Below are 11534 nucleotides of genomic sequence, written 5' to 3' on the forward strand. Positions count from 1 at the left end.
GTTATTGCTATGGCATGCCCTTGTGGTGGCTAATTTTTAACGCATGCACATGCTTTCTCTCTCTGTCCCAACTTAATAACTACAAGGAATGGACACGCGAAAGCAAAGTCAGAAAATAGCTATGACTTTGAACCTCTTTTACTACCTTGGAATCCACAACTTAATCACTGCCTCCATTTTTATGCATCTTTATCTCCTTCCACCTGGAACATGGTCCATGAGTGTGTCGTCAGGGAACATAATTGCTTAAAAGTGAATAAGAGTGGAAGATCAAGCTTGACTTCACAAGAAATAGATGCCATTGCCATGTATATTATAATTTAAAAGTAATGAATAAAGTGTAGCAGTTCTCACCTTTGCAGTTCCCATCAGCATCCATTGTGCGTCTTCTCTTGCGTATATATTAAACCCATAGGTTGCTATATATCAAGCTCTTAGCTCTAGAAGGCTAGCTCATATTTTTTCACTTCATTCTTTTGAACTAGCTAGCTTCCTTAGGTTTTGCATTCACTTCTCTGCTATAGGCCATTGTTCTTATGGTAGGTATACCACTATCAGAATTATTTCTCTGTTCCACAAAAAAAAAAAAAAAAAAAAAAGAAGCTTGGATTTCATGCTTTTCTGCGTGTTGTTTTTATATGACATATTCATGTTTTCTTATCTTACCCATTTATATACCAGTTTTAAAATTTCCACATTTTCATTTTGTTCTTTTTTTATTCGGCGAGCACGGTACTTACTGTCTTGTAGCATCGCATTCTTTAAGGGACTTCTTATTGTGGAGACTGGAGACATAGAAATTGTTCTCATGCATTAAGAGTTACAAATTACAATGAATATATTATTCAATGAAGCATGCTTTTATAGTCAGATAAATACTTTTATTTGCATGCTTGATTATGGAAAATGTTAAAGAGATTGAACGTGTCATGTCATACAAGATGCAGCAAAGAATATATCAATTTCCTATAAGGAAATACCTGAACAATAACTATCTGGCAATATTGTATATGCTATTACCTCAGTCCTTGAATCACGCATCATATTAATGGCAGCAACCTCAATTATGTTGGCTAGCTCTGCACCAACCATTCCATCAGTCATACTTGCAACAGCCATGTAATCCATGACGTTGGGGTTTTTGATCTTGTTCCTCATTTGACATATTTTTTTGGTACATCGATGTTTTTTTAAAAAAATTGTTGAAAGAATCATGTTTGGCTCATGTGGCTGGTAGTGTGAAGGCCAGATAATGAGTACTAACGTGGAATGTTGGAAATCCGTGTTGGGTGGCTTTGATGTGTTAAAGATTGATGCTTTGAGGGTTTGGGGGTGACTGGGCGTCAAATCTAACAGCGACACGGCAGGTTCCGATGTCCGGTCATGTGGGGCATTGATGACTATAGATAGCGAGACAACGTCTTTTGCTCATCCCCACAGCACACCAAACGAGTCATTTGGAGTTTGGTTTTGCACACTCTGCTCTTCTTTGCTTCCAGTGAGTGTTCTTTCTTCTAAATAACTCATTAATTTGCACTTGCTGCTTCTGGTTCATCACCCTTCTATTCTTTGTTTTCTTTCTTAAACCTAAACCTTCTTTTGTCCTATCTAGACCATTGTGGTTATGGATCTGACTTTTATTTATATTTTTTATGATAAGAGGATTGCTGGCATGACTTGAATGGAGTTGAAGATGAGGTGGCATGAGGCTACAAGTAATGAAGAACTCGTGTAGCAGTCTTAATGATCTTGTTAAACTATCCTATTGGTACAACTTCGGAAAGTGATAGCAAAACTTCAAGAACTATCAAACAATCTCCAGGGCTTACTTTTAGAGGCAGTTCACTTTGCTAGTTATTCTGGAGCATTGGCTAATCCACTTTTGGCTTTTGAATCAGCACTGAACACATTAAATAGCTCCCTTTTAGAGGAATTTGTTGCTGTAAGATTTGCTATCCTTTTTTATAATGCATGAAAGCTATTGTTATTAATTGTTCAAAACTAAATTTCTAACAATCAGTAGTTGTTTACATGTCCTGTGTTGGAACTGAACTCATATTAATAAGAGTTTGCTTTTCACCTTTCAAAAAAAATTCTAACAATCGATTTGATTATCTGAATGTTGTACATACAGCTATTGCTTTTGAAGTGCCTAGTGGCTTAAAAAAAGAGAAAGAAGCTATTGTTTTGACTGTTCTATAGGTACTCGATTTGTGTGAGTCATTCTGATTTCAAGAGATATCATGTCTATGAATTTGTATATTTTTCTTTTGTTGGCATTCATGCACAAGAAAAGGAGGAAAGAAACAATTGAATAGAAGTAATATTTCTGAGTGTGCAGATGCTTATGGGAAGAGGTGGGTCGTTCTCAGCTAGAGGGCCTGGAAAAAGGGATGCACTCAAGGCTGTGTAAGTTTTACCTATATCTTCTAACATATACCTGACTTTGGTCAATGATTTGATTTTCTTTTTTGCTAGGCATCAATGATTTGATTTACCTTTGCCATTATATTTTGTATTTATAAACTTTTCCCATTTGAGAAAAGTTTACTCTTTTCTTGGTTATATGAAGTCAATTTCACGATTTTTTGTTCATAGTATATCATCTTTGATTCTTTAACTTGTGCTTATGTGCAATGGAATCCAATTCTTCGTGTCTTGAATGAACATCAACAGATTCATTCTTTTTCTGCATTCAATAGTCTCTTCAACAATACTAGGTTATTTGGCATATATGTAAGCACAATAAGGCACAATCTTTGTTGAACATAGATGTACTGTGATGCCTCTTTTTTACTGTTTTTTTGAGTTTTTTTATTCATTGAAATGTTGGATTAGTGTGTCTAGAAAAATAACTTGTATGAAGCATCTAATATTTCATTCAACGCAATTTAGTTTATGCCTTTAATTAGATCTATTATTTATCTCTTCATTTCAATGCAGAACTAAGAATGTGGACGAATTTACCTCAAGACTTTTAGATATTCATTCTAAGATGCTACAGATTAACAAAAAAGAGGTTAAGTGCATACTAGTAGTAGGCCATTTGAACCTCCAATGGTAATAAGAAAGTATCAGCATTAGTGCCTACTCTAGTTGTTATTCGTTTTAAATATCATTTCATAAGAACTCTTTATGCTTGTATTTTAGTTGCAAGGGACAGAGTGGAAATATTTTAGAACATGACTTCATGTTTGTTTTTAGAGAAACATTACATAGAAAACAGAAATCCTATATAAAAAAATCTTTATTCCAGAAAAAGATTGAGCGTAAAGATTTAAAGTTTTCCATATCTTCATATTCCTCTTTTCTGATAAAGTGAGTCAAAGGAATTTTTGCTGGTATTGATTTTTATCTTGAAACTATTACCTGAACAATTGCTTAAAAATGCCACTAGGTTGATACTACAATTTTGGTTCTTAATGATGATAGAGAAAAGGAATTGCCTTATATTGCTAGCATGGGTATATATGTTGTTAGCAAAAATGTGATGTTAGACCAACTCCATAAGAAGTTTCCTGGTGCAAATGACTTTGGTAGTGAAGTGATTCCTGGTGCTACTTCTATTGGAATGTGGGTATGTGTTCCTTTTGGTTATTGTCACAACCTACTCTTCGACGGGAGGGCGAGGCGAAATAAAAAAAGTGTGTCTTCTCATGAAGAAAACGCATGGAGTCGCCACCAACGTTTATTCGAGAAAAACATTAGAAAAACCAAAAAGAGGTTTTTGGATTTTGAAAATAAGGGTTCGGGAGTTGTTTACACATAGGGAAGGTATTAGCACCTCACGCGCCTGTCACAAGGGATGGCAACCTTTAATTGAGTATGCAAAACATGAATTCAAAATTGTATATTTTCCCTTTTTATATTTTTTTATTTTTTTAGGGTCGATAAGGGGTGTTGCCCTTGCTCCTACGTATCCTCAGGTGCGATGAGAAATGTAGACCTACGTAGTTCTTTAAGTCTGAACGTTTGTGTGTTACATTGATTTTATGTTTTTTGAAAGATTGATTTTAATTGCGAACAAAAGTCGTTTAAGGCGTTGGACCTAGAAATGATGTTTTAAACTTTGAAAAGCGGAGAGAATCGTTAAGGCATTGGATCTTGAAATGATCCCAAGTGATGTTTAATGAAAAGCAGAGAGAAACGTTGAGGCATTAGACCTTGAAATGATCTCAAGCGATATTTGATGAAATGAAGAAGTTTATGAGTTGGTTTTATTTTGGTTTTGCTTATTAACCTTTAATCTTTTTTTAAAGATAACTAGCGGCACTAATGAACGGTTAAAACTTACTTTACAAGAAGAAAATGAGATTACTGATGATAGAAGAAGGAGATGAAGATGCATAAAACAAGAAGGGGACCCCTAAGGATGCATAGATCGCATTCAAATCCTTAAAACAAAAACTAACCGGATGACGAACGAAGAACAATGTAAAAGTTGATTACGGTCGCAATTCGATAGCACCTCGACCTCGTTTTTCTCTTCTTTCTTCTTCCTCTCAATTTCTCTCAATGCTGGACCTTGGAACCCTTCACTCAGCCTCCCTTACACCTATTTATAGCAAAAGATGGCATTAGGGGTCATGGTAGCTCCCCCAGGCAAGTTGTTGCTTCAACCTGAAGTAACCTTGCTCGCTCAGGCGAACTCAGCTCGCCCATGTGAGCTAGTTACTTCACCCCTAAGCTATTTGGGGGCCCAGGTGAGCCAGGATTCAAAAAAAGGCTTAAAATGACCTTTTTGCCCTCCCTTTTGGGTATTTTTCGTATTCTTTACCGAAACATCGAATGATCCTTCGTCTTGCGCGGTAACTAGTGTCGAACAACTCAATTCGGCTAGCGAGGATCAAAAGATCAACAAACGATAGTTCCCAAACGAAATTAGGGTATGACCATGGTTGTCAAACTCTAGAGTCAACTCGGTAGTAAACTCATTTTTGAGCAAACTCGGAGCAGACTCGGTGGACTCGGAGTGGACTCGCGAGTCTGGTCCGAGTTGCGCGAGTTTAGTTGAAAAAAAAAATCCCACGAAACGGCGTCGTTTTTAACTGGTTTAGGGATTTGCTTCCCTTCGTGCTTGCTCGTGCATTTTTTCTTTCTCCCTCAAAACCTCACACTGTCACACAGTCACCCTCACCCCATAGGAGAGTTGGAGGAGTTTCTCAGAGCCTTAGAGTTAAAGGACAACCTTGTTCTGTTGGAAGCCACAACACGTGACAGCAGATGATGTGCGACGCGGCGGTGTGCGGTGGTCCACGACGGTAGCAGACAACCAGACAACCTTGTTCATTTGGAAGCCGCGAGTCCCAACTCCCACGAGCCCGAGGTCCACGACAAGCACAACCCACGTAAGAATTTCTGAAATTTCATGGTGTTAGGCATAGGCTGAGGCTGGTATCGAATGAATCACTTGGATTTCTGAAATTTCATAGAATTTCTAAATTAAATCACTTGAATTTGAATGAATCCAAATTAGTATTTCTGTATTTGCTTCTGTTAGGAAAGAGGATCGAGGTCAGCCACAAGCTAAACCAAGACCTCTATAAGTTGCTGAATCCAAATTTGGATCTCCTACTTCATATATTTTGAGCTTATTTGCATATATTACTGCAAGTCTGCAACAAATTTATATCTAAGCTACTGTAAAAAAATTAATTAATTAGGTTTTTTCATAAATCTTTACTTGAATAGTTTATTGTTTCCCTTCCCACATTTGATATATAGCAACTTAAATAAGGAAACAATTATAAAAATAACCTAAGCAAGCAGGCAATGAGTACTCATATTATGTTTGGATTATGTGGCTGATTCTATTCCTTTGAGCAGTAATTGCTAATTGGTTGTTACTTACTTGCTACTTGCTGCTAATTCTATTGCTACTTGCTAATTGTTGTTGCTACTTGCTGCTAATTTTGTTCCATTTTAGTATGTCTGGGACTGGGAGTGGGAATGGATCAGATTCATCAAATGCCAATACAGGCACATCCATAGGTGCAGCAAGCAGAAGCAAAAATGCTCCAGGAAATAGGACTGATATTGGGTGGAAGCATGGGACAAATGTTTTAGGGAATGGTAAAAAAGTTAAGTGCAACTACTGCTCAAAGATCAACAATGGGGGAATTTTTAGATTTAAGCGTCATCTTGCTGGGACTAGATGGGATTCTGAACCTTGTGCTTCAGTGCCTGAAGAAGTTAAGATGCTTATGATGAATGTTATTGCAAAGGTTGCTAATGCATCAGAGAAGAGAAGAAAGTTGAACAGTATTCATGAAGAAGGTACTGAGGGAGTGGGAGTGGAGTCAAATAGTAGTCAAAGTGGAATACAATGGAAAGGGATGCTTGCATTCAAAGGAAGAGGAAAAGCAAAATTTGTTCAGGCTAGTGGTGGTGAGGGAGTTCAAGCAACTTTAAATCAGTTATATAAAAAAGGTGACAAAGATAAAGTTGATGATCAATGTGCTGAATTTTGGTACACAAGTGCCATTCCATTCAATGTTATTAAAAATCCAACTTTTGCAAAATTTTGTGACATGGTTGGGAGATATGGGGTTAGCTATAAACCTCCATCATATCATGATATCAGAGAGAAGCTTTTGAAAAGAGCAGTGGCCAAAACTGATGTAATGCTTCAAGAATTTAGGGATGAGTGGAAGAAAACTGGTTGCTCAATTATGTCTGATGGGTGGACCGATAAAAAAAGACGTTCAATTTGTAATTTTTTGGTGAACAGTCCAAAAGGGACTATATTTCTTTATTCATTGGATACCTCAGACATCTCAAAAACAACTGACAAAGTGTTGAAGATGTTGGATGATGTAGTGGATTTTGTTGGAGAGGAGAATGTAGTGCAGGTGATAACTGATAATGTTGCAAATTACAAAGCAGCTGGAGAATTGTTGATGCATAAACGAGAGAATTTGTATTGGACCCCATGTGTTGCTCATTGCATTGATTTAATATTTGAAGATTTTGAGAAACATTTGAAGGTTCATCAGACTACTATAACGAAGGGAAGAAGGATCACCACCTACATTTATGGTAGAACAATGTTGATTAGCATCATGAAGAAGTTCACAAATGGAAGAGACTTGATTAGGCCTGGTATGACTAGATTTGCCACAGCTTATTTAACTTTAGCTTGCCTTCATGAATTTAAAGCATCATTAATGAGCATGTTTAGCTCTGAAGAGTGGAAAACAAGCAAGTTTGGAACTTCACAAGAGGGAAGAAAAGTACAGAATATGGCTTTGGATAGTCGATTTTGGAAGTACGTAACCATGTGCCTCAAAGTTGCTGCCCCTCTTATGGTGGTCCTTCGATTGGTGGATTCAGATGTAAAACCCGCCATGGGTTTCATATATGAGGAGATGGAAAATGCAAAAGAGAAGATAAAATGCAACTTTAATAACACCAAGAAAAGGTATAATTTCTAAACTTTCTTAGATTTAAAATTTGTTTGTGTATTATTTTAAGTTTTAACTATTTCTAATATAGCATATTTGATATCTATTTACTATGTAGCTATGAGCCTGGAAAATTATTGATGAGAGGTGGGATCATCAGCTTCACAGGCCTTTGCATGCAGCTGCATATTATCTTAATCCTCACCTGCACTATGAACCTACTTTCAGACATGATGACCCTCAGGTGAAAGAAGGGTTGCACATGTGTATGAGAAGATTGGTCAAGGATGTTGCAGAAAGGAAAAAAATTAATTTGCAACTTGTTGAGTTTCATTTTGCTAGAGGGCTTTTCTCTATGGAAGAGGCAAAGGACAGTAGAAAAATCATGCAACCTGGAGAATGGTGGGAGATGTTTGGTGATGGAACTCCAGAACTGAGGAGATTTGCTATTCGTGTTTTGAGCTTGACTTGTAGCTCTTCTGGGTGTGAGCGTAATTGGAGCTCATTTGAAATGGTAATTCAATTGAACCTTATGACTTTATTTTATTTGTTTGATAATTTTACTTATTTGGTTTACTCGTTTAGATAGTAATTAAAATTTGATTTTTAATTATAGGTTCATACAAAGAGAAGAAATCGATTACAACAAAAGAAAATGAATGACTTGGTTTATGTCATGTATAACTTGAAGTTAAAAAGTAAACAAAATAGAAAAAGTATTGCTCTTCCATTTGATGAGATTGAATCTGACAATGAATGGATAACTGAAGAGGGATATAATGATGAGGATGAGCAACCTCAAGCTTAAGGTCATGGTGACAATGTTGAATTAGTGGGAGATGTTGGAGGAAGTTCAAATGATCCAATTGTAGATGCTTTTGATCTAGATAATTTAATTTTCTTGGAACCTAATGATGATGATAAACAGTCTGAGGAAGACCTTGATGATGATGGAGATGGTGATGAAAGTGATGATATTCATGGAGATGATCCTATTAGAGGATTGGACATGCTTCTTTGAAGACATTTGTGCTTTTTTTAATTATTTAAATGCTTTAATTTTGAACACTTATGTTTTGTAATAGACTAATATGAAGTATGAACTATGAACTATGAGCTTATTGTCATTTGTTTGCAAATTGGTGCATTTTGAATATATTTACTTATCCATTTTTTTTTCGAAGTAGACTCTTACGAGTCTACGAGTCGAGTTTACGAGTCGACTCGTAGAGCTCTCACGAGTCTGCGTAGACTCTCGATATTGATAACCTTGGGTATGACAGTTATTTAATATTACGAAAACTTTCCTCAATTCACCTATCTTTTTTAATTTAAATTTAATAAATAGAAATTAGAAAAACTCATGACCTGATGCATGCTATAAATTTTTTTTTTACTATAATCACATTGGGGTTACCTTATGCATGCTATAAATTAAAACTCATGACCTAATGCATAATATCTAAATTTTGATCCTAACAAATTTTTCACTTACAATTATTAACTATTATATAATTCTCCATAAAATTAAAGAGAGAAAAAGAGCAAAGCAAGAAAGAAATAATTAAGGAAGGATATAGCAAGCCAATCAGGAAAAAAACTTGAAAGGCAATGCATTTCTACAGCATGATATTTTCTTAACATTAGTATTATTTAAACTTTGATATTTATTCTTGCTTCATGGTTACTCTTAAGTCTAAATCCTATCTTTGTTGATCTGATAAGCACTTTTGGAAACTTAGAGAGTACAACCGAATGGCTAGAAGTAGTTTTCAACATCATTGTGCTGACCACGCCTTCTTCTTGTCACTATGTTCATTGGAAACATCAAGGTAAACACAATTATCCAGGCTATAAAAATAAGTGCAAATCCAAACTAATAATTAATCAATCACATTCATTTCAGTTCATTCATTATTTCTGAATATTAATTCTGGAATTTTTATTTTCAGTGTATGCTTATAAACTCATGATGTCTTTTGCAGGTAATTGGCCATCAGAAGATGTTCTTGTTCAATATTGCTTGTCACATGCAGATATATTCAGGTTTAACCGTTTGAAAACTGTATTTTGTTTTTTCTTGGAGATTTTATTCTGGGTATAGGTAGCATCTTTTCACTATTACCTTTTGTTGGTATAATTTTTATTTTTATTTTTTTATCATTGGTATGCATTTAAATTCTCCTATACGTTTGTGGACTACTTTTAGAGACCATTAAAAATGCATAGTCCATTTTAAGAAAATTGAAACTATTTACTAAACCCTCTATATTTGTTAATTAAGGAATGGAAGCGAAGCAACAAGCACTGGCAGAGAGAAGTTCACCCATGGAAAAAATGAACTATAGGAACCAGGAGAAGAAGAAGCAATTAACAAGTGACCAATTGAAAGCAAGGAAGCAGTTTGTTAATCAAATGAGGTTGCAATTGGCATTGAATTCCTTTACATGTATCCAAAAGTGATTATTAATCTCAGCTTTCAAATTCCTCCATTGAAATGAAAACGGTTCTAAGATCAATGTGTGATGCGCAAGCTATGGCAGGATGTAGAAAGTAGGGCATATTTTATTGAAGAGCTTGAAAAAAGAACTGGTCAGATATCCTGCTAGTTTTCCTTTATCAAAGTTAGTATGGTAATGTTCTACATTGCATAAATCATGTCGTGGAATGTATTATGTTTTGTTATTGTGAAGTGTGAATTGTACCTCGCCTTGTTTGTTGGTGTGTTTATTTTTAAATTTTAGTTGTCCTCTTAGGATATCAATAAGGCAATATAGTTCATCTGATTTCAGGGTCAATCTGTTGTTTCTGTTGATGATGCATTGAAAGTTACAGCCTGCAGGTAACTTTTTTATGGTTGTTGTCATTTTGGTTGCTGGATTAGAATTTGACTGTGAATATTTTTTTACCTTAGGCTGTTGTTCGCTTATTTTCAGGGAACAACATAAGAAGTTGTTTATCCTTGAGATGAAACTAGCTACAACTAGACAGGGAAGGTTTTGTTCCAAAACATGTTTCAAGAAATGATGGGAAGCATCCTACAAAGAAGGAACTTTTAGTTGTAGGAGTCATGACAACCTTTGGTTGGATAAAGAACCTAGAGGAAATCCTGCAAAAGCATTTCAAGGTAGAATTAAATTTTGTTGTTTAGTTTCTACTTTTTGTGATCATTAGCTGCTACTGAATAATCATGATTATTAGGTGTTCCATTATTGTTTTTGGTGTTTCTTCGGTTTTATCATTTCCAATATTATATCTGAATGAAATATGACCAATAATTGGGCTTAGGATGCATTCCTTGTGAATTCAGAACTCAAGTTTTGACAATTAGGTGTTGATCACTTCTTAATTTCAAACAATCCTCTAGTCTTTAATAGCCTCTTTTTTTTTACCTATTTATGTGGTTTTATAGTTTATTCTGGTTTATAAATGTCAACATGACTACTTATGTGTTCAAGCAGTCACATTAATAATTTGGTTCCAAAATAGGTGTGGAAGGTGGAAGAACAAGCAACTTGAACACTTGTATGATTCACTTCAACAGGAATTTAATGTCATATCCAAGGAAAAGCAGAAGCTCAAGCAAGAGGTAGGTTAAATATATACAATAGTTTTTATTCTAATTATTTCAAAGGTGCCTTCTTATCTTGAGGTATGTAAAAAAAAACACTACTATTTACAGATAAGTTCCCCCTAAGGTTGGACTTTTGTTTCAAAAGTTGTATTTATACACAAATACCAAGATGCCTTTGGAATGCATGAAAAAGAGTTGAGAGAGGGAAATGAATGAATTTTTTTATAAAAAAAATTATTAATTTAAAAAAATATATATTCTAAGACGATTCTTTAGAAAAATCATCTTAGAATCTTTAATTTTTAATTTCTTTTTAAATACACATTCTAAGACTATTATTTACCTTAAAACTGTCTTAGATTATTGACCTTCTAAGATGGTTACCATCTTAAAATTCTCAATTTTTAATTTTTTTTTTGAAAAAAGACATTCTAAGACGGTTCTTTGAAAAATCGTCTTAAAATGACAATTTTCTTAAAACACCGTCTTAGAATTCTCAAATATATTCAAACTTTTTTTAAAAAAAAAAAACATTCTAAGATAGTTTTCTAAAAAAT

General features: G+C 34.9%; 1 protein-coding gene across 10 annotated transcripts; it reads left to right on the top strand.

The window, feature by feature from the left end:
- Positions 1 to 269: 269 nt before the first annotated feature.
- LOC102663267 (uncharacterized) lies at positions 270 to 11178 on the top strand. Of its 10 annotated transcripts, XR_005889637.1 has the most exons (10): positions 270 to 1498; positions 1661 to 1942; positions 2135 to 2202; positions 2342 to 2409; positions 9129 to 9235; positions 9389 to 9449; positions 9688 to 10027; positions 10196 to 10245; positions 10340 to 10530; positions 10893 to 11178. XR_005889637.1 is itself a non-coding variant. In XM_014770348.3 (7 exons), the coding sequence occupies exons 4-6, from the start codon at positions 2342 to 2344 to the stop codon at positions 7649 to 7651; spliced, it is 1692 nt and encodes a 563-aa protein (XP_014625834.1). In that variant the 5' UTR covers positions 270 to 1498; positions 1663 to 1942; positions 2135 to 2202; the 3' UTR covers positions 7652 to 7917; positions 8020 to 8934. The 10 variants fall into 10 exon arrangements, 2 of the variants coding, with proteins under 2 accessions (XP_014625834.1, XP_006602470.1); XR_005889636.1 differs by having other exon boundaries at positions 9688 to 10245; XR_005889638.1 differs by lacking the exon at positions 2135 to 2202 and having other exon boundaries at positions 9688 to 10245.
- The last annotated feature ends 356 nt before the right edge of the window (positions 11179 to 11534 follow it).

The sequence above is a fragment of the Glycine max genome, chromosome 18 (assembly GCF_000004515.6).
Source record: "Glycine max cultivar Williams 82 chromosome 18, Glycine_max_v4.0, whole genome shotgun sequence".
Lineage (NCBI taxonomy): Eukaryota > Viridiplantae > Streptophyta > Magnoliopsida > Fabales > Fabaceae > Glycine > Glycine max.

Coding starts and splice junctions, on each gene's coding strand:
- LOC102663267 (XM_006602407.4), top strand. CDS start 2,342: ATGCTTATGGGAAGAGGTGGGTCGTTCTCAGCTAGAGGGCCTGGAAAA. Junction 2,410..5,926: donor AGGGATGCACTCAAGGCTGT/GTAAGTTTTACC, acceptor GTTCCATTTTAG/TATGTCTGGGACTGGGAGTG. Junction 7,421..7,521: donor TTTAATAACACCAAGAAAAG/GTATAATTTCTA, acceptor TTTACTATGTAG/CTATGAGCCTGGAAAATTAT.